Here is a 25874-nt window from a genome sequence, read left to right as displayed (position 1 = left end):
TCCCAAGAACATTGACTAAGTGCCCTAGTTCATCATATGCAAATGGCTTATTAATTACACATGCATTATGCCTGTATTCATAAGACATCAAAGGGCCTGCGAGTCTTCAGATGGTCCCCTTCTGTACCACACTCAGGTTACAAATGCCTGCGTGTGCACTTTTCTGCATGCCTTTTCAGGAAGAATAACTACATCCTCAATTAAGAATTTTTCATAGGAACCTTACTTTCTGCCTTCTAATATTTGTGAAACACCTCCGGTGGTCTGTGGCCGTTTGGAAAATTGCAAATAATCATTTGAGTCTAGATTACGTAACATTATTAGAAAGCAGTGACATTGTGTATCTTTGTAAGAAAACTAAACCAATATTTGCTCAACTAGACGCGAACAATTAAAGTTCTTTGAGTGAATTTATTTTTAAACCAAATTTTTCAGCTGACCAGCTCCTTGGTTGCTTTAATAATGTTCTAGTATCAATACCTCAGATTAGGTTCAGACGTTTCTGTTCAGTGTGTCTGCATGTTTGTTCTCTCTGTTCCTCCCTGGTGACTGCTCTGTTAACGACCCATACAGCAGGTGTCAGAGTGTGATTTATACAACCTATAATGCCTCACATTGATTAGCGATAGAGCTCTAATGGGATGCCAGCTCTCAAACTCGGGTTAAAAGGAGAACAAAAGAAAAAGAAAAGAAAAAAAAAAAACTGAATGCCTCTTCTTCATCTTCGTGCTGTTTTATATCATCATGCACCCTTGCATGCTTGAATATCAACAACCCAACTTGTCCAATGAGATGGTGAAGAGGGAATCAATGAGTGCAATCACTGCAACCCTGGGCAGTGCTCTGTTATCAGTCTCATGTGGGTTCAGACTGGGTGCTATAGCATAATTAACACAGCATTCGCTTTGATGATAAGATGGATAATAGAGCATTCCTCCTCTTTCCAGCCTACTTGATTTACCTTCATTTATTGATCTAATTAAAATATGTTTTGTGTTAATGGTGTATTTTCTTGTAATTGTTGATATGGAAAAGAGGTTTTAATGAAATATTCTAAAAATAAAAACAAAACAACAAAAAAACAAACACTTTAACCATTCAAAGTTGTGTATTTATCATTTTAATCAGCATTAAATGAATTAAATGAATTTATACATGCTAACCAACCCAAAACACCTTAAAATATCTCACTGTATATACTAGTCTTACAGAAGGTTTGTAGTAACTGTGGTTAATGTTTACCTCCTTCTCCTCATTTATGGGAGTGTACATTGTACATCAAAACCACCAGGTGGGGCTGATTTTAACAATCCCACTTTTAGTGCCTTTGCTGAAAATCACAGCAGGAAATGCTAAACTGAGGTGTTATTCTATGGCATTTTTTGTATCACACTTCCAAAAGCATCATTTCTCATTAGGAGACCAAACTGTTTGTGGTTGTCCTCATTACTAAAAAGGTAGAGCTCTACCCCCAAAGGTAACTTCATCAACACCAGAGACAAATCTGTCTTAGATGCTCTATTTATATTTCTGACTCAGTGCCACAAAGATTTATTCTGCACTCCTGTCAATCCATCTCTCTAATGGGCAATGGCATCCTTTTAGTTTAGATGGCTGGTGTGTGTAAATGTGTGTGTGCAATGTGTATACTTTAGTAACAAGATGTTTTTTTTTTTCTTTTTGTCAGATGTGCACACAAAAACAAGTACCTCGAAGTCACAGAGCCCTTCTCATCTCTAAAGAGAGTCATCGTTAGATAGGGAGCTCAGATGTCATGTAATTAAGATGATAAAAAAAAGCCCATTTGCACTTCCATGGGTTATTAATGTGGACTAATGATGCTCAGATCAACTATAAGATGTCTGCTAGTTATGGGGTTAATCTCCTCATTCTCGCAAAAGCCATAAAGATAAACATCTTTACACAGAAATGGGCTTCTGAAATCCCCAGAGAACTGTATCCCAACATCATAAGAAAGTTTGAAGGACCAAAAATAAAACTGCTGTGAAGACTTACGTGGTCATTTTGTCATGCTTTTTTTCCTCTTTTTTTAATATCTTTTTCTTTGCAAATTCTTGCAGCAAAGCAAAGCAGTTGTGATGTCTATACTACATTTTTATTGGATATTAAAGTTTATCAGTTCTGTATCCATTTCCATTTATACAATTTATAAAAATTCCTTTCAATACAATGAAAGTTTAAGGAGACATTGACATTTTAGCTACCAAATTTAAGAATAACTTCCACTATTTATAGATTTTCACAGATAATACATACATATTTTAATTTATTATCTTAATGGGAGTTTGTATTCCTAGCTCACTATAACAGAAGGACAAAGTTTTGGACTTAGAAGTTGGTGTAAGAACTTGTTTTCTATCACTAAAGGTCACTGGCATCAATTTTAAATTAAAAATTTTAATGACTTCTGAGTTTCTCAAATGGATGTACTTATGAGGAAGAGTTCACCTGAGTGTATGGGTGGTCGAGGTCCTCCTAATGCATCAAATATGTACTGTAAGTGTCATGCCTTTTGATGACTTTATCATAAACGCTGTGATCATTATGTTGTCATTAGTTAGCGGACTTGGTTGCACCTCGTTAATGTGCACAAACAATCTGAGGAGCAGCAGATAATGTTGTGTGGTGGTGGTGTTTAATGAGGGTCCACATTTGCATACTGGCCTCCACCCCCATCTGCATTCCCACCCTAGCCTCATTTATAAAAATAAATCACATTAGAACAACGGCAGCTAATAAAGTCGACTCTGGCCCTCATCCCACATCCCAGTGATAGTCTCTTAGTCTCTCAAGATTAGAAAAAAACTATTATTGTAAATTCTCATATGTTACTGGAACGTTCTTCATGTTAAGAGTGCACAGCTGAAGTAAATTATGCCAGTTGCCATGCATGCTACAATCAAATAATCTATCAACAATCTCTGCTGGATGTTGGAGCAAATGTTGAAAGTCAGTCTATCAAATGATGCCGCCACTTAGAGAAGTCTGATTTAATTACATATCCCATCACTGAAAACAGAAATAAAATAGGAGTGTGTTTGACTTTGAAGGTGTTTGTAATCTTGATTGCACATAATTGTACAGGATACCACCTGAGAGGAGTTTGTTTCTCTGCCATTTCTGCATTATTAGGAGGCTTTGATTTGTGAAAAAAATGGCTGCTCTTTGATTATGAAACAATTTAGTTATTAGGAAAGCTTGCATTTTGAAGTCAAATTGCTGAACCCTTTTAATATTCCTTCCTGATATCATGTAGCGTCAACTATGAACATCACCACCCAAACCAGAGAGGTCAAGAGTTGCAACCTCGTAGGAGTACTTTGTCTTGTGTCCGTGTGTTTGTTCAAGTGTGCACACGTTTGTGCCCTCAAGTCAAAACCCACTAAATAAACAGTGTGTTTCCTGATGCCTAACGGTGTGCACGGCCCATGCACAGCTGATGTCAATCCACCCAGGACTACCAGTGGCCCCACTTTGCTCACTTACTTACTCTTTGGCTCACTCCATCCTTCCTTCATGCTCAAATTGACACTTGGTGCAGAGGCAGGCAGACAGGGGGCCTCTTCGCCCCACGCCTCCAGAGATGTGGCCCAGCTGTCAGCCGTCTAATCCAGTCCAACCTCCCCCTGAGCCAGGCAGGAACTCCAGGCTGCTCCCCCTCATCCTCACGCCTTGAGGCACAGCAAACAACTCAGCCTTCTTCAACACTACACACAGCAGGCCAGGAGAGGAGTACTTCACTAGTCAAATCAGTCTTGACTATTCTTCATAAATCAAGCATGACATGTGATGGCACACTCCAAAAGTCTCATGAGTGTTGGAAGGACAACAGGTTACTGGCATTGAGTTTGTATCAGTTGCATCATTTATCACACAACAATTAGCGTCAGTAAGAAATTAGGGAGAATATTTCTAATGTTCTGTTTGGATCACAAAATATTTCCTGCCACTTCTCGGAATCAGAACAAAGGACCTACTGACTCGACACCATATTAACACTTTCCAACGCACTGCTGTCCTGTAGCGATATAGTGATTATATCATTGTAAATATGCATCCTGGGTTACTGTCACAGAAAATGTGCAACATAAAAACAGCATTTAAAAAAAATCTGGATTTATTTTTGTGCCGCTTGTGAGGGCTGGTGGCACTGTTGTGGGCATGTGTGTTTTCAGGAGTGTGTCTGTTCCTTTTGTGTAGCTCCCAATGGCATTCCCAATATCAGTATTCCTGTAGATGTGTTTGATGTGTTTGAAGCCACGTAGCATACCTTGGAACATGACAGTAAACATGGCAGAGGCTCTCCCTCAGTGGAGCAGTGATGCACGTCACCCCTTCAGAAGTCTGTGACGGGTGTACAAACCAAACCCACCGGGCCACGTTCCCTCCTGGGATTCTCCCTTACTTTGCTGCGCTGACTGGCTGCATGTTGCTCAGTGCTTCGCTGTTCAGAATAATTCCACCCCCAGCCTGGAAAACAAATGAGCAACTAAAATGAGAGACAACCAAAGAATAGAAATGCAAAACATGGACTTGTGACAAGTTATGGAACCCATTTAACTGGTTATCTGACCCAGGAACAGCAGATGTCATGATATATTGGGGTCTAATGTTTTGCCTGTGTTTCATCCCTGTAAAATCACTAGTGTATGTTTCCTGCAAGTATCTCTGGGGAAATTAAGAGGCGCACTATGTATCTCGGGAGGATTCCCTCAAGAATGAGAATAAAGCAGGCAGCATGAAAGAGTAGTGTTGGTGTGAGGGAGTTATTGGTCTGGCAAAGGAATTGCCAACACATCAAAATAGCATGGGTGTTGAACAAGACAGAAACTTGCACCATTTACACCTGCCACAGAGAGAAACAGAGAGAGCGCTACTCTGACATGGAAAATTTCCATTGCCACATACACACAGCCTGATGAGAAGTGCATGAGTTGAAGCTTCATGTCAGACTGAATTTTATAAAGTGACATGTACGACATGTTCACATGACAGAGGTGCTTTGAATGTTGTTTTTGGGGTCGATAAGATTAGTCATTTGTATACAGTAGCACCTTTCTAATGTTGTGCAGACAACACTTTGAAAAAGGGACAAAACGTGGTAGAAACGTAGAAACAAGAGGCAGTTGTACAATATGCTGTCAGTGTGTTCAGTGTTATTTTTCAGTGTTATTAACAGCAGATACAAAACAATGAGCTATGATGAATAAGCAATAACATTAATCATTAAAATATTTTATCTTAAAAACAGTAAAATACCTATTTCAAGAAGTAAACATATTTTGCATGTTACCTTTACAAAACACTATACTAAAATCACATATATATAATATAGTCGTATTATGTTTTGTTTTATTTATTTATTTATTTATTTATTTATTCATTCATTTATCTATTGGCATACTGTGTAGTTTTTACTGCAGACGTGGTGGAGGGGTCTTTGGTCTTCTTGTGCAAAAATAAATGTTTACACAAAATTATAAGCTGCCATTTTCATTGTAAATGAAAAATAATAGCACCACCATTCTCCATAAATTATCAAAATTTCCATTATTACAAAACAACAATCACAGAGTTGGACAAATAGTTTCTATCAAATGTACTGTAAATCATGTAGTTTTAGCAGCATAATGAAATTCAGTGAAATTAATTGAAAATAACTAATTGCAGAGGGAAATAGCAATATAGTAGTTTTTTTTTCTTTTTTTAAATAAAAACAATAATAATTCATTAGAATAATTTAGTGTTTTGTTCCAGAGGGTGATGACAGCGGGCAGGAATGATCTCTGGTAAATTTCTGTCTTGGATTGGCCTCACACTGAACACACCCTGTAGTTTCTTCTCTGTGTTGTGGTGTTGTGTAGAGGATGTGAGGAATCTTCCATTGTTTTCAGCAGCTTGTGCAGCATTCTTTCTGGACAACCAGCTCCAGCAGCACCAGCTATTCCCAGCACAGAAACAGACTTCTTGATCAGTTTGCTCAGTCTCTATTATTCTCTGGCTCTGATGCTGCTGCCCCAACAGATGGCTGCAAAGCTGATTGCACTTTTCACAACAGACTCATAGAAGATATCGCTGCTGTCGGGCAAAAACTTCCTGTCTCCAAACCTGTCATTTTTCAAAAAATGAAAAAAACGGAATGGTTTTGTAATAACTGGACATAATGTCATCAAACTTTGTATTATGTTTTAATCATATATCTTTGGTTAAATATTTGTAAAACAACAGACAGACATAGTGACCAATAGTACTGATTTATGAAGGAAAACAAAAATCACGAATTTTGGACATAGGAGGTTTTTGCCTGACAGCAACATCTTGGTGCAGATATTGAACGATCTTAGCTTACTTAAGTAGTAGAATCTGCTCTGTTACTTCTTGCAGATGTTTCTGTGTTGCATTTCCAGTCCAATCTGTTATCTAACTAAAATCCAAAGTACTTGTACAGGTATTCCTCCACCACCTCCCCCTCTTCTCCCAGGATGTAAACAGTGTTTTGTTTACTCTTGTTCCTCCTAAAGTCAGCAGTCACCTTTATTGTTTTTTGTGTGTTCAAGATGAGATTATTTCCTTGGGCTATACAGTGGGAAGAGAAATGGTGAGAGTACAGTTCCTTGTGGTGCTCCGGTGCTGCTGACCACCATCTCAGACACACAACCTTTCAGTCTCACAAACTGTGGTCTGTTTTGTTAGGTAGTCATAAATCCAGGTGGTTGTGGAAGTTTCCACCTGGAATTTATGGAGCTTCTCACATAACAGAGCAACTGAATTGTAAAAGCACTTAAGAAATCAAAGAACATGATTCTAAGAGTGCTGCCTGATCTGTCCAGATGAGAGTGGCCTCTCTGAAGCAGGTAGAGGATGGCATCAACCCCAAGGTGTTAAAAAGGTGCTGAAGAATCTGACACAGTTGTTCTGAGCAGGCTTTTACAACCCTGGGGCTCACATCATCTGGACCTGCAACCTTGTTCTAGTTCAGTTTCTCCAGTTGTTTCTTCACCTGACTGCACACAGAAGTTGATATAATCTATCAAACACTCAGCCATGGCATTGATGTCATCTCCGTGTGGTTCACAGAGGACTTTCCAGTCTGTGGCCTCAATGCATCCTCTCAGAGCATCTTCAGCTTCATTAGACTAGGTTTTAAATAGTCTGTGTGATGACTGGTTGCTACTGAACGACTGGTTTGTAGGTGGAGGTGAGAAAAATCAGATTATTCCTAAAGGAGGCAGGGCAGTGGATCTGTATGCATTTGTAATATTTGCATAAAATAACTCCAAAATTTTTTTCTTTGGAGGAGCAGCTGACAATTTGTTGGAATGTTGGTAATGTAGGAGAGAGGGAGATGTTGTTGAAGTCTCCAGAGGTCACAATGAATGTGTTACTTTGCTGTGTTTGTAGCCTAGCAACCACAGCTATAATATGCAACAACTTAAAGTTTACTAAAATAATTAATGCTAAGACATCATGATTCTAATGGTTTTAGTTTGCAAATCATTTCCATTTGCAACTTTAGAACAGAGGCTGGCAGCACTGTAAAAATTTCCTAAGGTGAGCGCCTCTCTGTGGTCAAACGTCTGTCCTGGCAAAGAGCATTTTTTGTGTCAAACATTTTTCTTTGCAGACCATGCTCTGCGCACAACATATTTAATTTATCAGAAAGTTCTTTATTTAGACACATAATATTAGTTAATTATCATTAACAGTTTACACTTTTAATCTGTCAATCTGTTTACTACTTGAGCCTTTATGCCTATGAGTTTTTTTTTAAACAGACATTACATAATGCACAGTCTGTTGGCCTTTCAAGTTTTAGGCTGCCTCCTTATGTTTACATAAAAACATGTTTTCAAGCAGTTACTAAATCGGTGTTACCCTTCATTGTATAACGTTTATAGACCTTATTATGTTTTTCTTCTCCATACTTGACACCAGCAGGGAGTAAATGCATGTTTGAATAGCATTTCTGATTAATATACTTAACATTGTTTTGTTGGATCAGCACAATCAATTTATCAAATTTTAACTACCCTATTAAATTAGCTGTCTATTCATCTTATAGAAGCTTAAATAGCAGAGGAAAATCTAGTCAGATCCTTGGTAAATGTTACATTTACCCTTACAAATCTAATATAACTGAACCACAGTAATTAACTAGCAATAACCACAATACATGGAGTTCACCCATCATATTTACATTTTGTTCAGAAAACAAAATTCTTTCTTGATTTAGGGTTTGATTTAGGTAGAAATAATTTGCATAATTTTATTATGTTCATCCAACAAGTCATTTTTTTGTGTACTTTTGTATATCGTTTAATATACAGAGAATCTAGACAAAATAATCCCCACGTAAACATGCTGGATTTGTTTTTTACAACATAAGCCAAATTGTTGGTCTTGACTAAAGTTATTCTAGGAAACATTTTATACAGTCATGTGTAACTACAATCAAACAATGTAATCTAGGCTGAATGGTTCCAATAATTTTTTATAATCTGACACAGTGATAATCAGCTCTGTAGTTTATCTTTTACTAACGTGAATATGGACCACTTTTCTCTATGGTCAGAAAAGAGTTCGGCTGAATATACTTTGTCAAAAGTATTGGAACATGTATATTTACAGGATAACTTTTAACTCAACTGGATTTCTAAGAAAGAAGCAAAAGCAAGAGCGACAGCAAGACATAGGCAGCATGAGGGGATGGAGGCGTTGGTGGAAGGCAGTTCATTGAGGGCAGGATGACAGTAAAGAACAGATGAGATGGGGCAGCTGAGGAGTGTTTTGTAGGTGGGATGTTGTCGGAGGGAAAAGGGGGGTGGAGTGGAGTAGTATGGAGGGGGTGGAATCTAGGCCAGTGTCCAGACTCTAAGCACCAAAGGCCTTGTGTCCCTGGATGCTCTGTGTCAGCCCTTTGACAGGAGAGACGGGACTTTAACACAGAGTTTTTCACTACTAGACGCTCCCCGTCTCCTCTGAAGAATACCCCTCCCATCCCCCTCTTGACATACTCACCAGTCAGAGTTTGAGGAGAGAAATGCACTCGTTACAATAAGGAGGGCACGTGGCATGGGACCTAAGGCTTTGAGTGGCGCCTCCTCCACACTCTCAGTAGAAATGGGATCTTTCCTGCAAGTACATGCATTTCTGAAGTTGATGTGCAGTAAATAGAATTTCTGAGGTGAGCTCAAGCTGCTGAGATGCATGACCATACACTATGTTTCACTGCTGGTTGGCCAGATAAACAACCTTATTTAACACAAAGCGTCTGTTCCCTCATAGCTACATTTGAATATTCCTCCTGACTTCTCTTTACTCTTCCACTTTTACTCCATTCTGTTTACTCCTACACTAAAGATAAAGCCGACTTATTGTCAGGCTTAATCAGGTGGTCTGTTACCTTGGCAATTAAAGCCTTGTTAGAGATATAAAACCTTGAGACTCAAATGGAGAGTCCCTGGCGAGTCGATTCACTGAGCAAATCCTTAAACCAAACAACCTTCCAGTGGGAGCACTTCTTCTCTGAGGATAGATGTTTAATTATCTCTGCTTATTTGGGGGGGAAAGGAAGGAAAAACTGTTTCACTCCCTCATGTTTGACTTAAAAGCTCACATGTATATATTGGAATTAATTTGGGTGGCAATCATTGTACTTTTTTTTCTCATGATGTATTAAGTGACAATGGTGTGTAGTTATGAAGAATTTCCAATTCAATAAGTCAGTTGTTGTGTTGATAGCTAAAATGAAGAGCAAAAATCCCTTGTTTTAAAACATTTAGTCTTATTTTGTGGATTATAAGTAAATGTGGTGTTCTTAATCTAAATTAATGAATTAATTAATTAATCTTTAAGATATTGCTGCTAAATGTGATCCATTTATCATTTATTCCCTATTGATACAAACACCTTTTTCATTGTTAACTCCCCTTAAACTAGGCCAATTATTTTCCCTAATGAATGATTTTTTTAAAAAATAATGCTACATATTTGAGCAAACTGAAGTGATAATTTATCATTATTTAATGATCTCCCACACACACGCCTTCACACATGGTGCAGTCAGCAACAACATCTGTGCAGGATGTTGATGAGTTCTCAGTGTCTCTGCATTTTCAGTTTCTTTGACCAATTCCTCAGTGTCCACCATACCTTTGACTCTGGAAAGTCATTTCTGCTCCTCTCTCTGACTCTCTTCATCTTTCTTTTTTGCCTGTTTCTTCTTACTCCTCTGACATACAGCTCTAAATGGGTCTGGCATACTTCCCACTGTCTAATGAAGGTATGTGTGCGTGGGCAGTGTTTAGGGAGGTGAGACCTTCTCTGGGACTCACTAATCAGCTCAAAGCCAAGGCCCAGGCCGGGAGGCACTGGACAGGTGAGTTGAACCGCTCACTGCACTGACTGGCTTATCTTTAGTGTGAGGGTCAAATCTGCTTCATCATTTATGCCGCAGTCACTCCTTCAGCCTGGAGTCCCTAGTCGCCTGGCCTCCATCCCTGGTTGCTGGTGCGTTCCTTGGGGCCTCTGTGGGAGGAAGCAGCGAGCAGCTGCTCCACCATGGGAGCCTCCTGAATGCACCCTCTACCAGCCCCGTGAGTGTTAACCTTTTCTTTTAATTAACAGTGTCCCAACTTCCAACTCCTGCCACCATGGTCCAGAGAGAGGGTCTTGCAACTGTTAGAAAGGCAGGGGAGTCATCAGGGAGCAACAGAGGTGGTGGGTGGAAGGTGGTGTTGAAGGTGAGACGAGTGTGTAGGAGGAGGTAGGATGAATAATGTTTGCATGGCCTGGGAGTGAGGGTTCTTCTAATCCTTTGGAGCCTTCCTTATCCATATACCTTCACACAACCACCACACACCATTCATTCTACTGAGCTGCCTATTTTCCAGGGACTATCTTGAAGTAAATTGGAGATGCTGATTGGAAGAAAGCTACTCTTAATTTGCACTGCAGCTCAATGGGCTGCAAAAATCTTTAATTTGTGCTCTAGCCATTGACAATGCAATTGTGTGCATTTGTAGACGATTAAGGATAACTTGAAGAGGTGTAATTGTTGACCTGTGCAAAGTTGTGCTTGTCCTCCAGGTTACAACACCTTCATATTTAATTTAAAATTAGTTTAATCTTTTTGATAAACAGAGAAAGAAGCCAAGTGTCTATAACCTTGATTTAGAGCTATTTGTGACACATTTATTTATTAATATACAGATTATGGAGTGTATCATGCTTAGCTAATGTGTTACATTCAATGTGAGATCCACTGAACCTGATAACCAGACACGTATTGAGGTGTCTGGCTGATTGTGTAAAATACCTCGTATGATAAGCGTCTGTGTCGCACATTTACATGCTACAGCTTAGTTCATCACCAGCATATATAGAGGTGAGTAGATTTGATCTCATCTTTAAGTGAAGATCTCCTAACGAGTGTTAATGAGCATGAAAAAAAATCACTCTCATTTTAGTTAAAGAAAAAAGTGTTGAAAGGTTCCCTATCTTTTCCTTTCATCTTGTGTGGTGGTGCCAAGTGGAAAATGTCCATCTATCACAGAGAGATTTTTATGTTCATCTTGGCTCACAGTAATATCCCCCAGGGGATCCTCTTTCTTGGCATGTTCATAGTGGTCACCATTTGCTGGAGATGGGCTGTGGAGGTCAAAGCCATTTGAGAAGGACATAAAACCCCTAGAATGATTTTTGATCACAGTATGAAACTGTCCCATTGTGGTTAAATAGTATTTTTTTATGCCAATAACACATCGTTGTGGAAGTTATTGTCAGAGAGGCTATTCTAAGCTGGTCTAAGGTAATGAAGCTACAATTAATGTATATCATGGACCTAATAATAATGCAGCCAGCTTGTGAATGTGCATACATTTTCTCGCAAAAGATATCAGCTGGCTGGTAATGTGAAATAGTTTTTACTGCAGGATCCAGCAACACAGGTGATAGTACTGTTACCAACATCCTGCACTTCAGGTTGTGATGTGAGGGATATACGTGAGTCTAACATCTTATGACCTCAGTTTTATGATGGAGTAAGTAAGTAAGTAAGGAAGGGGGGGTGACTGCCTGGTCTTTCTCTTCACGAAGACCCAGAGCAAGGGCACTGTCTCCCCAGCCCCATAGATCAGCCAGGCCTGAATGTCAAACCGCACAGCAGCCGCTGCAGTGCCAGGAGTCCCCCTCTCGCTCCCTCTCTGGCCCGTGATCTGCTGTCTGGTGACACCACTGTGCTAATGACCTGGTTTGGGATTTACTCCATGGGGCTCCTTGGCTTGGGAAGATGGAAGTTGTGGATATCCAGCTGGAAGGTCACTACTGATGACAACCACTCTCTCCATATTTCCTCTTTTTTTGTTGACATCTTCCAGTATACAAGAATGTTGATTCACAAAGCAGCCACTCTTTCTCATACTAACAATCAAATAAAATATTCCTATATGATTTCACCACTTTTTTTTCTCTAACTTTCCACACTATTTCTTCACATAGGAAGACTTTGTTTGTCTGGGCTGCATAGATATTGTGATTTTTGTTTTTCTTTGCTTCAGTGTCTAATTGCTTGACAATTTGGATAACAGTGAGGTTGGAAAGCAGCTCTCATGCCTTGCTTGCCAACTCTGAAGTCTTGTGATTGTTAACTCTCCATCTAGTTTTTGTTCTTTTAAAAAAAATCTGTTTACTGTGAGAGAATGCCTGTGTGCAATGTTCTCAGTCACTCACAAACTTGACTTTTTTCTCAGCCTCAGGAGTTCGGCTTGTTGGAGCAGAGTTTAAAGTCCCCAGGGAGGGCTCTTCTGGTGTTGGGGGCACTGCCTCGACCTCACTCATGCCTGGTGTGGGTGGCATCCAGCTGGGGAGAGACACAATAGAGAGCAAGACTGAAGATGGTGATGCTTCTGGTGGACTCTCCCAGGACTAAGCCTTATTCTCAGGGTCACGCATTCCAGCAAACTCTGTAATTATAAGCAAGTAAGAAAAAAAAGTTGAGTCTTCTGCCTTTCTCAAAATGAACGTGCCCCACTCCTCAAGGGAAACATTCACATCTCTGAGTTCTAGTAGCTGGATGGGTTTTAATGAGGCAAGTCAAATGTGTGTGTGTGGTTGGTGCACATGCATGTCTGCGCATCTGCCCTCTTCTAACGAGCGTAATTGACCGACTGTGCTTTTAAGCCACCGTTTTTCACCATTTGTGAGAGTATTCCACTAAATAGCCTTCAGTGATTATTATTTCTACAGGAGACACTTCATTGGGATTAAAACTTTCTCTGAATTTCAAACTTCAGTTGCTACTTTTTCTTTTTTTCTCTCTTTTTTTTTGAGGCATTGGACTATCAGAGCCAAATGGACAGAGGCTGAAGAGGGCATGGGTCAGGAAGAACGGCTGAAGGAACCCAACACCAGAAGGCCATAGATTCCTCTAGGGAACATTTAACCCTGCTGGGAGGCAGAGTGAAATCTCTGATTCAGCAGCACAAACTCTTCTCAATGTCAACGAAAAAAAAGGGAAAAGCCTATGGGTGGTGAAAAAATCTCCACGTAACTGCTCAGTTTTACTACAAATACCGTGTGAAAAAAGCGATACTGTTGCTTGCTCAACAGCAGTTCAAAGACTTGCAACCACAGCAGGACAACACCTTACATCACCTATGTGAATGACTACTATGAATAGGAAGATACCATTTAGACTTAGACAAATAAATCAGTATAACTTTGTAGGATCGCATGAGCACATGCTGATAGGCATTCCTTGGCTTTGTTTTTGAGGCAAACAGGTTTCTTATCTTCCTTGTCTGACTCTTTTTCTTGCTCTGCGGAGGTGAGATTTGAGACAAAACATTTTTGTTGATTTCTGTTGTACCCATTTGTTCCCAAAAACGTATATTTTGATTCTCCTTTCCATATTCATAAGGTTATCCCTAAGGAAAAAGCCATGTCAGGCAGATTTTGGGGCATCATGAGCAGCATTCCTCACATGAGGTTTTGTCTACTTGAAGAAAAAACTTCTGAGGAAGAGTGCACTCGAACCAAGAGACATAACTGCAAGCTCTGAGCCAAGTCAAGCCTTGCTTTGTTACTAATGAAAGTAGCAAAGAGCCCAGGAGGACTGAAGAACGCTGTTTGTTTGTGTTTGAGAGCATTGAAGAGGTATTGGGGGGGTAAGGAGAGGCAAAATAAGGTGGCAAAACTTTGGGAGATCTGTCTGACAGAGCGCTGAGACACAGAGCAGGAACTTTGGAGCATTGTTAAGTTTTATGGCAGCTGATACCCCCTGACAGCTTTTGAGCACCTACAAATAGACGTTTTACATGTGTGCGTTCACCAGCTTTACTGTAGCTTGCGAGGTTGTAGAAATTACCAAAGCATATCACGTCAATCTGCATCACACTTTGTTTCATTGATCTTTTGCAAACATTCATGGCAGCATGTGGGTGAGGAGGGAATTATATGAAAAGCTAAAGATGTAGTCACAATTACAAACCGAGCAAACAGAACAAAAGCCTTGACAGTGTGTGTAAGTCACTAGCATTAATTTACAAGGTGTAAATTTCATGTCTGTTTTTATTTTTATTTATTTATTTCTATTTTTATATTTTTTGTTAAATAAAACTGCAATAATTACTAGAAGTTAATGGATACATCTTCACTCCTGGAGCTCTAAATTTATTGAATTTATATTACTGCGCATAAGCCCCAAAAAGCAACATCTTAAAGACACCTTACAGAAAAGAGCAGACTTATTAAGCATTCACATCATTAACTTTTACAGTTATAATTAACTTTTATACTGAATTTACTTCACCAAATTTGATTTGGCCACAGGAAAGGCTATCAAAGGTTGCTGTTAATTTTCTTTCTCCTACAGCAGAGTTGCCCTATCGACTGGTTCTCTCCTTCCCTATAGGTCTGAAAGCCAAAACCTCACTTTTCTCCTCTTGCATTTGGCTCTGTGACTCAGTTCAGATAGAAATGCACTGAAAGTGGAAAAAGCTGTTACGTGCCTGTGATTTTTAGATGAGCCCTCTGGCAGAGGCTACCTCCAGCCTGCAGAGGGGAAGAGAGCAGAGTGAGAAGCCCACTGCAGGACTCCTCTCTGGATCTCATTTTCACATAGCAGGGTAGTATGGGGCCTGGACATCCGCTGGCAGGTGAGGGTGTACTCAAAGAGAAAGAAAGAAAGAAAGAAAGAAAGAAAGAAAGAAAGAAAGAAAGAAAGAAAGAAAGAAAGAAAGAAAGGAAGAAAGGAAGGAAGGAAGGAAGAAAGAAAGAAAGAAAGAAAGAAAGAAAGAAAGAAAGAAAGAAAGAAAGACTATTATATTATAACTAAGTTTGAAAACTAAACAATTTATCTTGTAAATATGATCATTCACAACTGAACTTGTGAAATTCTAAAAGAAAAATGAGAAAATTTGTGAAAAATCATCAAATCCTCAAATAACATAAAAGTTGTTTTTTTTATCCAGTCTTACATTTTTTTATTTGACAAAAAGACATTTCCTTTTAAAGACATTCAAGAAATTAGATAAATTAAACATTCAAATCCATATTAAATAAACAAAATCCATCTAAATGAAGCTTACGCTCAATATCCCTCATGTCTTACATGTCAGACACATGTATGTCGACAGCCACACAGAAAAATGTCTTTCTGCTTAACCATTTCTACCAGAAGGGGGACCAGTCCGTCTGCCGTAGACGGAGAGTGGCCGTCGGCGAGCTGAGGCAGAGGAGACGCCAGGGTGAGCAAGCCGACTTTGGGTTTAGAGTTCGACTCCGGATCCGGGGACCAGCAGATCCAGCAATCCGCATCTTGCCATGATCCCTAGGATTTTAATCATGCCTCTCTGTCTGTGTGTGAGTGCAGGCAGGCTGACAATGATTTCCTCAGTGATTACGTACAGAGCGAGTCCCTGCGGGGTAGGGGCCCCCTCTGGAGCCATCCTGATGGCTTTGGGGGCCTTGCTTCCATTTTCCATTATTATGTGGACTACCGGAGCGACAGCGCAGTCCAAGACCTTGCAGGTTTGTGATGAGGAGGGAGCTTCCATCTTCTCTCTGCTTCTTCATCCTCTTTTAAGAGCAATTTAGACGTAGACTTAGATCAGATTCCGAACCTAATTCATGATTAGCTGACTGGAGTGAGAAAAAGGAAGAGTCTACAATAGTTTTGATGCTGTTAGGTGGATATGATGTGAAAAGTGTAATTATCATTTTTCCACCTTTTTTTCGGTTTTGTTGCATTTTTGCACTCTCACAGGAGGCGTTTTGCTGATGTCTTTCTCACGCGGATGCATTTGACATGAGAAGCGAAAAGCAAATATTGCGCTTTTATCTGTAAACGAACATCATGCCTACACGCGTGTGTGCTTTCCCGGAGAATGGACGCGCATGACGGGATTACTATATTCTCACACTTTTCCCCGATACGCAGCTCAACTAAATACAGTCGCCTGTACCGATCGGGCAAATTGGATTTTGTAACGTCCACCTACTCATCACAAAATAACAGCAAACTCGTGTCCAGACCGCGCGGCCAGGGGCTAAGTTGCATCTTTCTGTAATGGTAAAAAGGCAGCCGCGATTTCGGTCAGGGCAATTTAGAGAGACCATACCTTTAGACTTTACCGTCCTGCACGAATTATCAGGCAGAAACTGAGCAACTTCAGCGTTTTCTATAGGATGTCGCGCCGCAAGCAAGCTAAACCAAGATCACTAAAAGGTAAGTGATAAGCCTATGTTTGCTGGCTCTCAACATTTGCTTTTAAGGAGATGACAACGAGCATAATGTGAAGGCACATTAAAATGTAACTGTCTTCCCTTTTATCTTTACGCATTTCGAAGTGCTCCTCCTGATGTTGCGCATGAAAACGGCTGCATATACGCACTTTGCATCGGGGAAAGGCTGGTCGGCTTCAGTTCTGATGGTGTTATATTGATAGTTAAAGTGCAGGGGCAGGGCATGGTGAATGTGGAGAGCAACAGTGCAGCGGCGACGCTGGCAAACATCTGGATGTGTTAAAGACGCTCCTGGTCGGAACTTGAGCCGTCTGATGGAATGGGGCGCAGAGTCACGTGACCTCTCCCCCAGTCTGAGAGACTAAGGTGGAAATATTTTATATGTTGGGGAAAGGGAGGGCTGAAGTGTGTTTATGCTTGCGCGTGTGTGTGTATGTATGTTTGTGTGTCCGCACGTGAACATAACGGGAGAAATTAGAGATGTTAGATAAGCCGCTAGAGTAGTAAACATCTGGATGTACCCGTGAGATTGCGAGAAACTTGAAAACAAGTTAAGTTTAGGATTTTTAAAGTATATATTTACATATAATTAAAATATCCACAATACATTTCATCATATAAGCAATAGAGTTTTTTTGTTAAATTCCATTTTTTCTTTCTTGTTTTAAACACTTGCATTGGTGGTAATTTGATCTACCATTTGTAAGTGAGTGTGCATGTGTGTGAGAGTGTGAGAAAGGGGGAGGGAGAGTGAAATAGAGACAGAGAGAGAGCAACACGCACGCACATATTCACACATTACTTTTTCTGAGGAGCATTTTAGTGGGAGAGCTGCTGGGTTTTGGAGGTTGAGCTCCAGTTCATCTGGCAGGCATTGTATTTTGCTCAGCAAATAATTGTCCACAATTTCACATTCCCAGCTTGTGGTCTGTGGACCCCCTTCTCTCTCCCCTTTCCTTCTCGGAAGTCTTCATCTCAAAAGAAGATTACATGGTCTGCGGTACTACATTCATGCAGCCACCATTTTAAATCAATACCCAGGAGAGGGTGGAAATGTGAATGCATGCACATCTTAAAATTGTCAAATTCTGTTTCCAGACCTGCACAGCTCTATTCACAGTAAACAGCTCTATACATAGATTTCCTATTTTTTCAGACCAGATTGTCATTGACTGTTTTTTCCTTTACTTTTCTTCTTTTTTGTGTGTGTGTGTTTGTTAGGTGGTGTGACATTTGCTATTCTCACTTAAATATGATTGTCTCCTGGCAGCATGCTACATGCTACAAGTGTTTGTGCATTCAGAAGAACATCTGTTAAGATTTGTGTATGTCTACATGTTCAATATAATGGAAGGGAAGAGTGAGCAAATCAGTATGCAAATTAAGTCAGAGTGATGACATTGTCATTTTTTTAACTGTCATAAAAATTAAAATAGGAAAGAAAAAAAAGGCGCACAGAACATCCTGACTTTTATGTCTTCATCCCGACTGCTCGAGCAGAGCTGAAATGCAGATACATCAGAGATATTTCTCTGTTTTGGATCAGACCCAAGCAGGGACAGGCAGATGTTATTTATTGTTCTTTGTCTGTCTCTTTCCTTTGGGGACAGAGATGCACTCATACAGATGTCCATAATAACTTTACTTGTCTTTTGTTTTTCTTTCTTTCTGCCTTTTTTTTTTTTTTTTTTTTTTTTTTTTTGTAAATAGTTGCTTAACACTCCTTGTTGTTAGCAGCAGCAGCCATGAATAGTCATTTTATGTATGGACATTTTTTTCTTATCTTTTAGAAACCTAAAGTGTAATTTCTATTTTTGTGTCCCCATATTTCTTTACTGTTTATTTTTCTTGTCTGTATATTTGGTCTTCAACTCAGACATGTGTGAGCTTGTGTCTGCATGGTTGTGGGGTTTCAGAGGTCAGGTTTCACTTTTATAGGATGTTGTCTTGAGGCAGCGGTCAGTGTGGACAGTCCATTTTTTGCCAAGAAAGAACACTTTGTTCTGCCTAGGGGGAGAGTAAACAGAGGTGCTAATGAAACATGCAAGGAAGGTAAAATAGGCATCATGAGCTGTATTTGAGGGATTTGTATGGATAGTATGGACATGGCGTGCATGTAGAAGAGATGGAAAAAAATAATGTCGTGACAGTTGGCACTTCTTTTTCCCTTGTGTACCCCCAACACACACCCACTTTCTTAGTACTGGCTGCTTGTGGGAGTCAGAGGTTATGTTTTTGGTCCCATTGAGGAAAAGGGCAACATTACAAGTCCCGTTTCAATTAAGTCTGAGAGACAGATCCGGCTACGTTATTGCTTGGGGGAATAAATGGCACAGGACGAGACCATACATCATTCGCTTATATGCAAACACTTCACCCCAGCCACTGACATTTACTCAATCCCGAGCCTTCTACATTTCTCAACTGTAGGCACATTGTAATTTTGTTTTGATGCGCAGTGGCTTTGGGTCAGCACACTGCCTCAGTCAGTGGTGAGCAGCAAGGAAAGAGGATCTCACTCCAAACCCTGCACAGTGACTGCCACGTTGCCTGTCCTCCATTGCTTCCTGAATAATGTGAGGCTTGAGTTGATATTTTCATTTGGAGTACAAATGACACTCTCAAGTCCCAGCACTGATGTGTTCATTGGCTGAGGAGGAAGTTTTCAGGTCTGTCATTTGCATATATAAATATATTTTCTGCACCATTTACTAGAAGTATAGCGACAGTCCTGAAATCAGGACTGTGTCATGTACACCTTTAATATTTTATGCTTTTGAGGAGCAGGAATTTGTCGTCACATGAGTGAACTCTAGAGTGTTTTGCTTCATCATTCACGTAAAGGAACATCATTTTAACCTTATTGTACATGTCACATAACATATTGATATGAAACAAAATTGATGGAATAGACTGTTTAAACATCAACATTTTTTATTACGTCAGTAAACTGCGAGCAAAGCTGCAATTTAAGTTAAATTTTTTTTAAAAAAAAAAGTATTTTCTTAATTCAAATTTTTGACATTTGAATTTTTCTATTTTCTTTTTTTTTTCTGGGGGGGTTCAGCAATATGCAAGATGAATGACCCCTCCCCTTTTAAGTACTTATAAGCAAAGGCCTATGTGTCAAAGTGTAATAGCAGCTTAAAGCTTCAGTATTTTAGTAATAAATTGCTCAGAATATTATTTGGTTCTTTGTTAAAATAATAATAATAAAACATAATATATTGAATGTCAAACATGGATTTTTTTTTTTTTTTACAGTTAAGATGCATAAAAAAGAGTATTTTACTCTATTTTTCTCCTCTGCTGAAATGTCTTGTTAACAGTTATGTCATCTTCAGCTTATGTGAAGCAGCAATATCTTCAAGTCCGTACGCAATTAATGATCTGTAGCATAACACCCATTAACACTTTCCTAATGTGACACAAAAATATGGTTAAAAATTATCATTAAGGAAATTATGACGGAGCCATGGAAAAATCCCATTAGCTCGGCTGTCAGTGCTCTTGACATGCAGCTCAGTGTGTTGGACTGGGTGTCGCGGGAGCTGGCCGATATCTCTCCTTATTCCATGGCATGTGTCTCTCTTGTTGTCTTGGATTGTCTGCCACATGGAGACAGACTTCTGATACAGACACAGTGACTGATTCCCGCCACTGCTGCATCTGAAGTGATACATTGCTGGGTTTCTTTGCAACTGTCTCGGGTGCTTGTATGGATAATGTTAATATTTTCCAAAAGCTGAATTTGCAAAATAAAAAGAAAAAAATCCTGCTAAATGAAATTATTGATTCATGACATGCCACAAGGAGAGCTCCTTTTTTTATATAAATTTTGCCTAAAATGCAGCAATAATATATGAAGGATTACAAATATTACGCAACATGATTAACATGCTCCTCTATTGTAAATTATTTATGACACTAATCATCAGTTCAAATAATGCTCATTAAAAAAGTTATTCATGTGCAGTGTGTGTCCTCCTCCCTCCCTTCCCATTCCTAATTGAGGAGGGTTGACCTCTTGACCTGAGCTAAATTGAGTTGTAGTCCCTGTGGCGAGCGTCTCCTTCCCGGTCAGTCAGGGCGGATTACACAGCCATTGTGTTCGGCACTGTATCGTCCAAGCTGGCTGTAACCAAGCAGATGAGTCACGCATATCCAAGAACACACTCAGGGCTTTTAATGTCTGCAAGATGCCTATACACACAAGCAGACACACACAAAAATATGTGGCAATTCTCATACAGAAGCGCATAACATGCACAGTATTCACACATCTTTGCATGCACATACACACACTTAAGTGTTCTCTTACAAAGCAGGATTTTATTTGAGAGATTAGTAGAAGGTCCAAGCTGCTACGTGTCTGTCATTGTCCGCTTATGTGTTTCTGTTAAATCAGTATTTTTTACAACAATCTCAAATTCAATTGCAAATTCAATTCAGTTCAGTACTTTTTTTTTTTGTTTGTTTTTGTTTTTTGTTTTTTTTCTCCTTTTGTTTTTCTGTTGTCTGCAAAATTTTCCGAGTAGTGCATATCCCGTCTTGGGAGTTGTCATTCTCAATACAATGACCGTTATTCCACGTTCATTTTTGTGTGTGGCCAGTGCGTTAATTAGTGGCCTTTAATGCTGTGCCACTTGTTGTGGGATTATGTTTTTTTTTTTCCTCCTGCTCTGCATTTTGAGAATCAAAGAAGCCATGCTCAAACGGTCCCATGTGTGTTCAGTGTTGTATCAACAAAACCTAGCAGCATGATTACAGTGTGTCACCGCCTGAGTGATACACTGTACCTTGTCAAACATTAATTAACTGATAGCACTGATGCATTTACAGCAGTGTGGACTGAGCTGTATTCAGCTGAAGTCATTATGAGGTGATCACACGCTTTAGAATATGTTAATTAAAATGACATAGCCAGTTATATTTGCTCTACTGTGACTGGTGATCAAACGTCCAGTTAGTATAAAATATCTTAAGAGTTTTTCACTTACTTGACAGCTTGCTCTCTGTGATTGCTCCTACCTAGCTATAAACTATCAAGCAGACAGGTGCAAATGAGAAAATCATTTACACTGATGGAAGTTGTTTAATTTAAATGACAAAACTTTTAATAAGTTCACCGTGGTGACTAATCATCGCAAACTGCTGTAATGTTTAAGTTCTTATGGCATTGTAAAATAGAATTTTCTGCCTGAACTACCTCATCTCACCAACAGTGACGGTAATCAAAACAAAAACTCCAGCTCCCACCACCAATCTCTGATAGAACCATGGGGGATTTATTAGGACCCCCTATCCCAAGCCTATTTAAATGATCCAAGATGCAAAGCACTCAACAGTGCTAGAGAAACTCATTAAACTCTCATGGCGTCAGTCACTGAGGCCACCTTTAACAGGACAACTTTTCTCTGTTGGCTAATAGTGTTTTGTGGCTGTGAGGGATGTTCTACCTCCATGGTGTTCAACTATATTTATTTCATCACTTTTAACTGATTAAACTAATAACTGCCTGACCTATGACCATTTGTGTTACTAAGGGAAATATTTCCAATCAGAGACAATCCTATAAGTGTTTGTATTACTGCTTATGTTTCTTTAGTAGATTATTTTGAGTAGCTTTTCATTCAAGTTCCTCTGCGAGTTAGTATTGGTTGGACAGCGAAACATAGCTGTTCTGTCGTTTGCTGTCTTCATAAGAAACAGCTCATCACTTTCCTCTTCATTTTTCACTGAGGTTTGTCACCCCGCTTGACACTGACTTACACTCCCCTGAGGAAAAGGCTTCTGCCACCATAGGATCCCGCCTTAATTATGCAAAGTGCAGGATATTTTGTGCGATTTTAAAAGTGCGCCAATTTCTGCTTTGGCAGTCACTGCCATTCTACCCTACTGGGAGGTCCTGTCAGACTCCCCCTTCCTCTTTGCCCAGGAAAATGAAAGGCTAGAAAGAAAAGACATAATGGAGAATGCATTTCAACTGCAGGGGTGGAACGCAGAGGCGTATGAAGTCCTTAGTGAGACCCTCATTTTACATGGAACAGGTGGGAGACTCTTTTGTTCTCTTCCCGCTGTTAAAATCCATTTCACTTCTTGTACTTGACATGCCACAAGGAAGTCTCACCAGTTCCAAAAAAAGGCTCCAATGTAAAAGGTTCCTACCTTTTACCAAACACAAGTCATGTTTTTCAAGGTTTGTGCTATTGTCAAAAATTCAGAAGTGGTTTATTTGCCATGTACCTAATGAGCAGATCTGAGTGCCGATCAAGCCGTCACTATGTTGTCACCACCCTGTTAGAGCACTTTGCCTCTGGTTTGGCTGTTTTGACACCCACTGTAAATGTAGAGTGTATATTTTTATTATATATATGGCATGAAGTATTTCGTCTTAATTCATATTGAAATCTACAAATCTTCTTTTTAAAACTAGCCAAATTAGCTAACCAGCTTGCTGTACAGCCTTCTTACAAATATAGTCATCAAGGTGTTTTTTTTAACTTGGTCACTGTTGATGTTAGGAGGATGTTTCAGGGGAGACGTTCATAATTCATCACGCCATTACGCAGTCCAAAATGTTATTTACATGGGTGACTGTTTGCCTTGTTGCCAAACCTCATACATATGAAAGGCTTGTGTGGATTCCCAAACCACAGGTTGAGCTGTCGAAAGCAGCTGAAATCTCTTGGAGTTTCCATATAGAAAATCTCAATAGTAAATAATAAAAAAGAGGGAAATCTCAATGTGTCTAACTTGGTTTTCACTGTTAACTGTTTCTTCCCTTTTATTTCTCCCCTTTCTCTGTTTCTGACAGTAGAAGACAATGTGACAGAGGACCAGCACAGTCCTGGGCAGACTGCCATTCCAAGCGGTAATGCTCCATTTCATATTTCATCATTTTCGGCTGGAAAGTGGATCATGTGTCTGTGTGTGTGTGTGTGTGTGTGTGTGTATGTTTGTTAAATCATTGCTGCGACCAGAGTGATGAAAAAGTATGTGTTTCCTGTTTTTTAGGTTTTCATACTGTAAACTACATGGTTGCATGTGTTTTCATAGGAGAAGGGCAGAGCGGTGTAGCTTCTTCTTCTTCTTTTTTGTGTGTTGCGCGTGCATGCGTGCAGGTGTGCTCATAACCGTCCTTGTGTTTCTGTGTGTTCTTGCCGTTTTTTCGCACTCTTTGTTTCCCTGTATACCTCTGTATGATGTAGAATAGAGCTACGCAGATGAATGTGTCCTGTCTCCGTGTGTGCCATTCACAGTGGCCCTCCAGGAACAGAGCGGTAATTCAGGTCAGGCTAGCAGAAAGCCCCCCTATGAATGAAGCCTGCTCCTGATCCACCACACTGTATATTTTCATTTCATTTGTCTCTGGTAAAGGTTAAGTCTCAGGTGTGGTTATTTTAAACCCAATATGGATGGTTTTGCCCAGCAGGCTGGGGACCCTGGGTACATCTCGCCTGCCACATTAGTCCGGCATTTACCCATAGCTTTGTAAGTGCTTCTGCGCAAAACCATAGGAGTTGTATGCATCGCTGTTTTTTTCAGCTGCTTATGTTTGTAATCTCTGAAAACCTGTGCCATCATATTAAGTAGGCATTTTTAAATTGTTTGCATATAAAGGCCGAAGCAGCTCAACACATTTAAATTTATTTCCCTGCCCAAACAGTGCAGTTTTGGATTCTTTTATTATTATTATTCTTTCCTTACAAAAAGCAAATCAAAACTAAATCTGCAGTCATGTTATATTAGGGTATGTAATGAGAGGTTTCAGCTTCTGACAAAGGAAAACTGCCTCCTTTGCCCCTCTAACTCATAGCTCAAGAGATTTAAGACTGGGCATAAGAGACTGACTTGCCTCGGAGACCTCCTATCATCCAGAGCCAAAGCAGAGTTAATGAGTGTGCCTGATTACAACGACCCCCTCAGACACACGAATCTCCCCTCTCCCCGTCCCTCTACCGCCTCTATCTCCAGAGTGAGAGGAGACAGCCGCCACATGATCGATGTATGCCTGTGGAGAAATCAGGAGGGCGCACAAATTAATTTCTCACTTTGCTCATTTGACTTCATCTGACTGATTTATTTTTTAACCCCCTCTCAGGATGCGGCTTGACGAATGGTCACTGAGAAAAATGTTGTTTGAGCGGTAAACTTTTAAGACACCATTCAATTTCGATCAAGTAAATTCTTCATCCTAAACTTTTAAAACATTTTGATGCACTTATTAATAACAGTAGTAATTCTGACTTTTAAGCCACTGACCAAATAATGGTAAATTGAAAAGCAATGGGAAAGCTCGCCTAATTCTCATGCATTTGCCACTTTGACAGACAGGCCCACAGTAGGCATTTGACTTCTGACAAGCCAAGGGCTTAATCAGACAGGGTGTCAAGATCTACCTCATAAGTACACCCCCAGTTGTGGTCTTCTGTGACTCTGCAAGTGTGCTGCGAGCCCTGCATCCTGTTTTTCATTCATGTTTGATTTTTAGCTGAAGCAAAGGAGAAATGCTAACAAAAGAGGGCCTCGAACAGATAGACAGTGATATGCATAGTATAGAGGGTTAGGAACAGTGTGATATCGGAGATTTAATGAGGCAATGTGCTTTTTTACCCAGAGAGTCTGGAGAAGGCTTAAGATCTGCAGCTTGGCTTTACCACTGCACAGCCTGTGTGTAATTATAACCACATGCTCTGCGCTTTTTTCTCTTCCTTTTTTTCTGTATACATGTATATATATATATATATGTGTGTGTGTGTGTGTGTGTGTGTGTGTGTGTATAAAATCTTATTTTTTTTGCAGTTGTCAATGTCAGATTGAGCCTGTGTTTTCTCAGTGTTTCTGCTTTGTCAACGTGGAGTGGACTGAGGCTAACAGAAGAGTTGCAGAGAGCTGGTGCTGGCTAGGTGCTATAGTGTAGAGCAGTGTAGCATTTTGGTGCGGCGTCTGAGACTCTGGCTCTGGCAGAGGTTGAGGCTGCCCACAGATCAATGTACTGCAGGGCTCACTACGGCAGGAAAAGGAAGGGACTCTTTCACTCCACCACTTCAGAAAATCATATTCTCTATTATTCATTTCCTTTGATGTTTCCCTGCACTAATGGCATA

General features: G+C 39.9%; 1 protein-coding gene and 1 long non-coding RNA gene across 6 annotated transcripts in view; one reads left to right on the top strand and one right to left on the bottom strand.

Moving 5' to 3' along the window:
- Positions 1 to 3515: 3515 nt before the first annotated feature.
- On the bottom strand, positions 3516 to 12971 carry LOC121644727. Its single transcript, XR_006011305.1, has 3 exons — positions 12751 to 12971; positions 4292 to 4491; positions 3516 to 3728 (listed from the first exon to the last, which is right to left on the bottom strand). It is a non-coding gene; the product is annotated as an uncharacterized LOC121644727 (long non-coding RNA).
- Positions 12972 to 15902: 2931 nt separating this feature from the next.
- Positions 15903 to 25874, top strand: part of LOC121644089 (zinc finger protein 521-like) — a 91363-nt gene continuing 81391 nt past the window's right edge. For 2 of the 5 annotated variants that reach the window (XM_041991786.1, XM_041991784.1), the window contains exons 1-2: positions 16057 to 16747; positions 23582 to 23638. In XM_041991786.1, coding sequence (XP_041847720.1) covers positions 16708 to 16747; positions 23582 to 23638 — 97 coding nt within the window. In that variant the 5' untranslated portion in view covers positions 16057 to 16707. The other 3 variants (XM_041991788.1, XM_041991787.1, XM_041991785.1) reach the window with 3 other exon arrangements.

This window comes from Melanotaenia boesemani, chromosome 8 (assembly GCF_017639745.1).
Source record: "Melanotaenia boesemani isolate fMelBoe1 chromosome 8, fMelBoe1.pri, whole genome shotgun sequence".
NCBI lineage: Eukaryota > Metazoa > Chordata > Actinopteri > Atheriniformes > Melanotaeniidae > Melanotaenia > Melanotaenia boesemani.
Note: the sequence above shows the minus strand (reverse complement) of the source record. Positions and strands in the feature narration are given on the sequence as shown.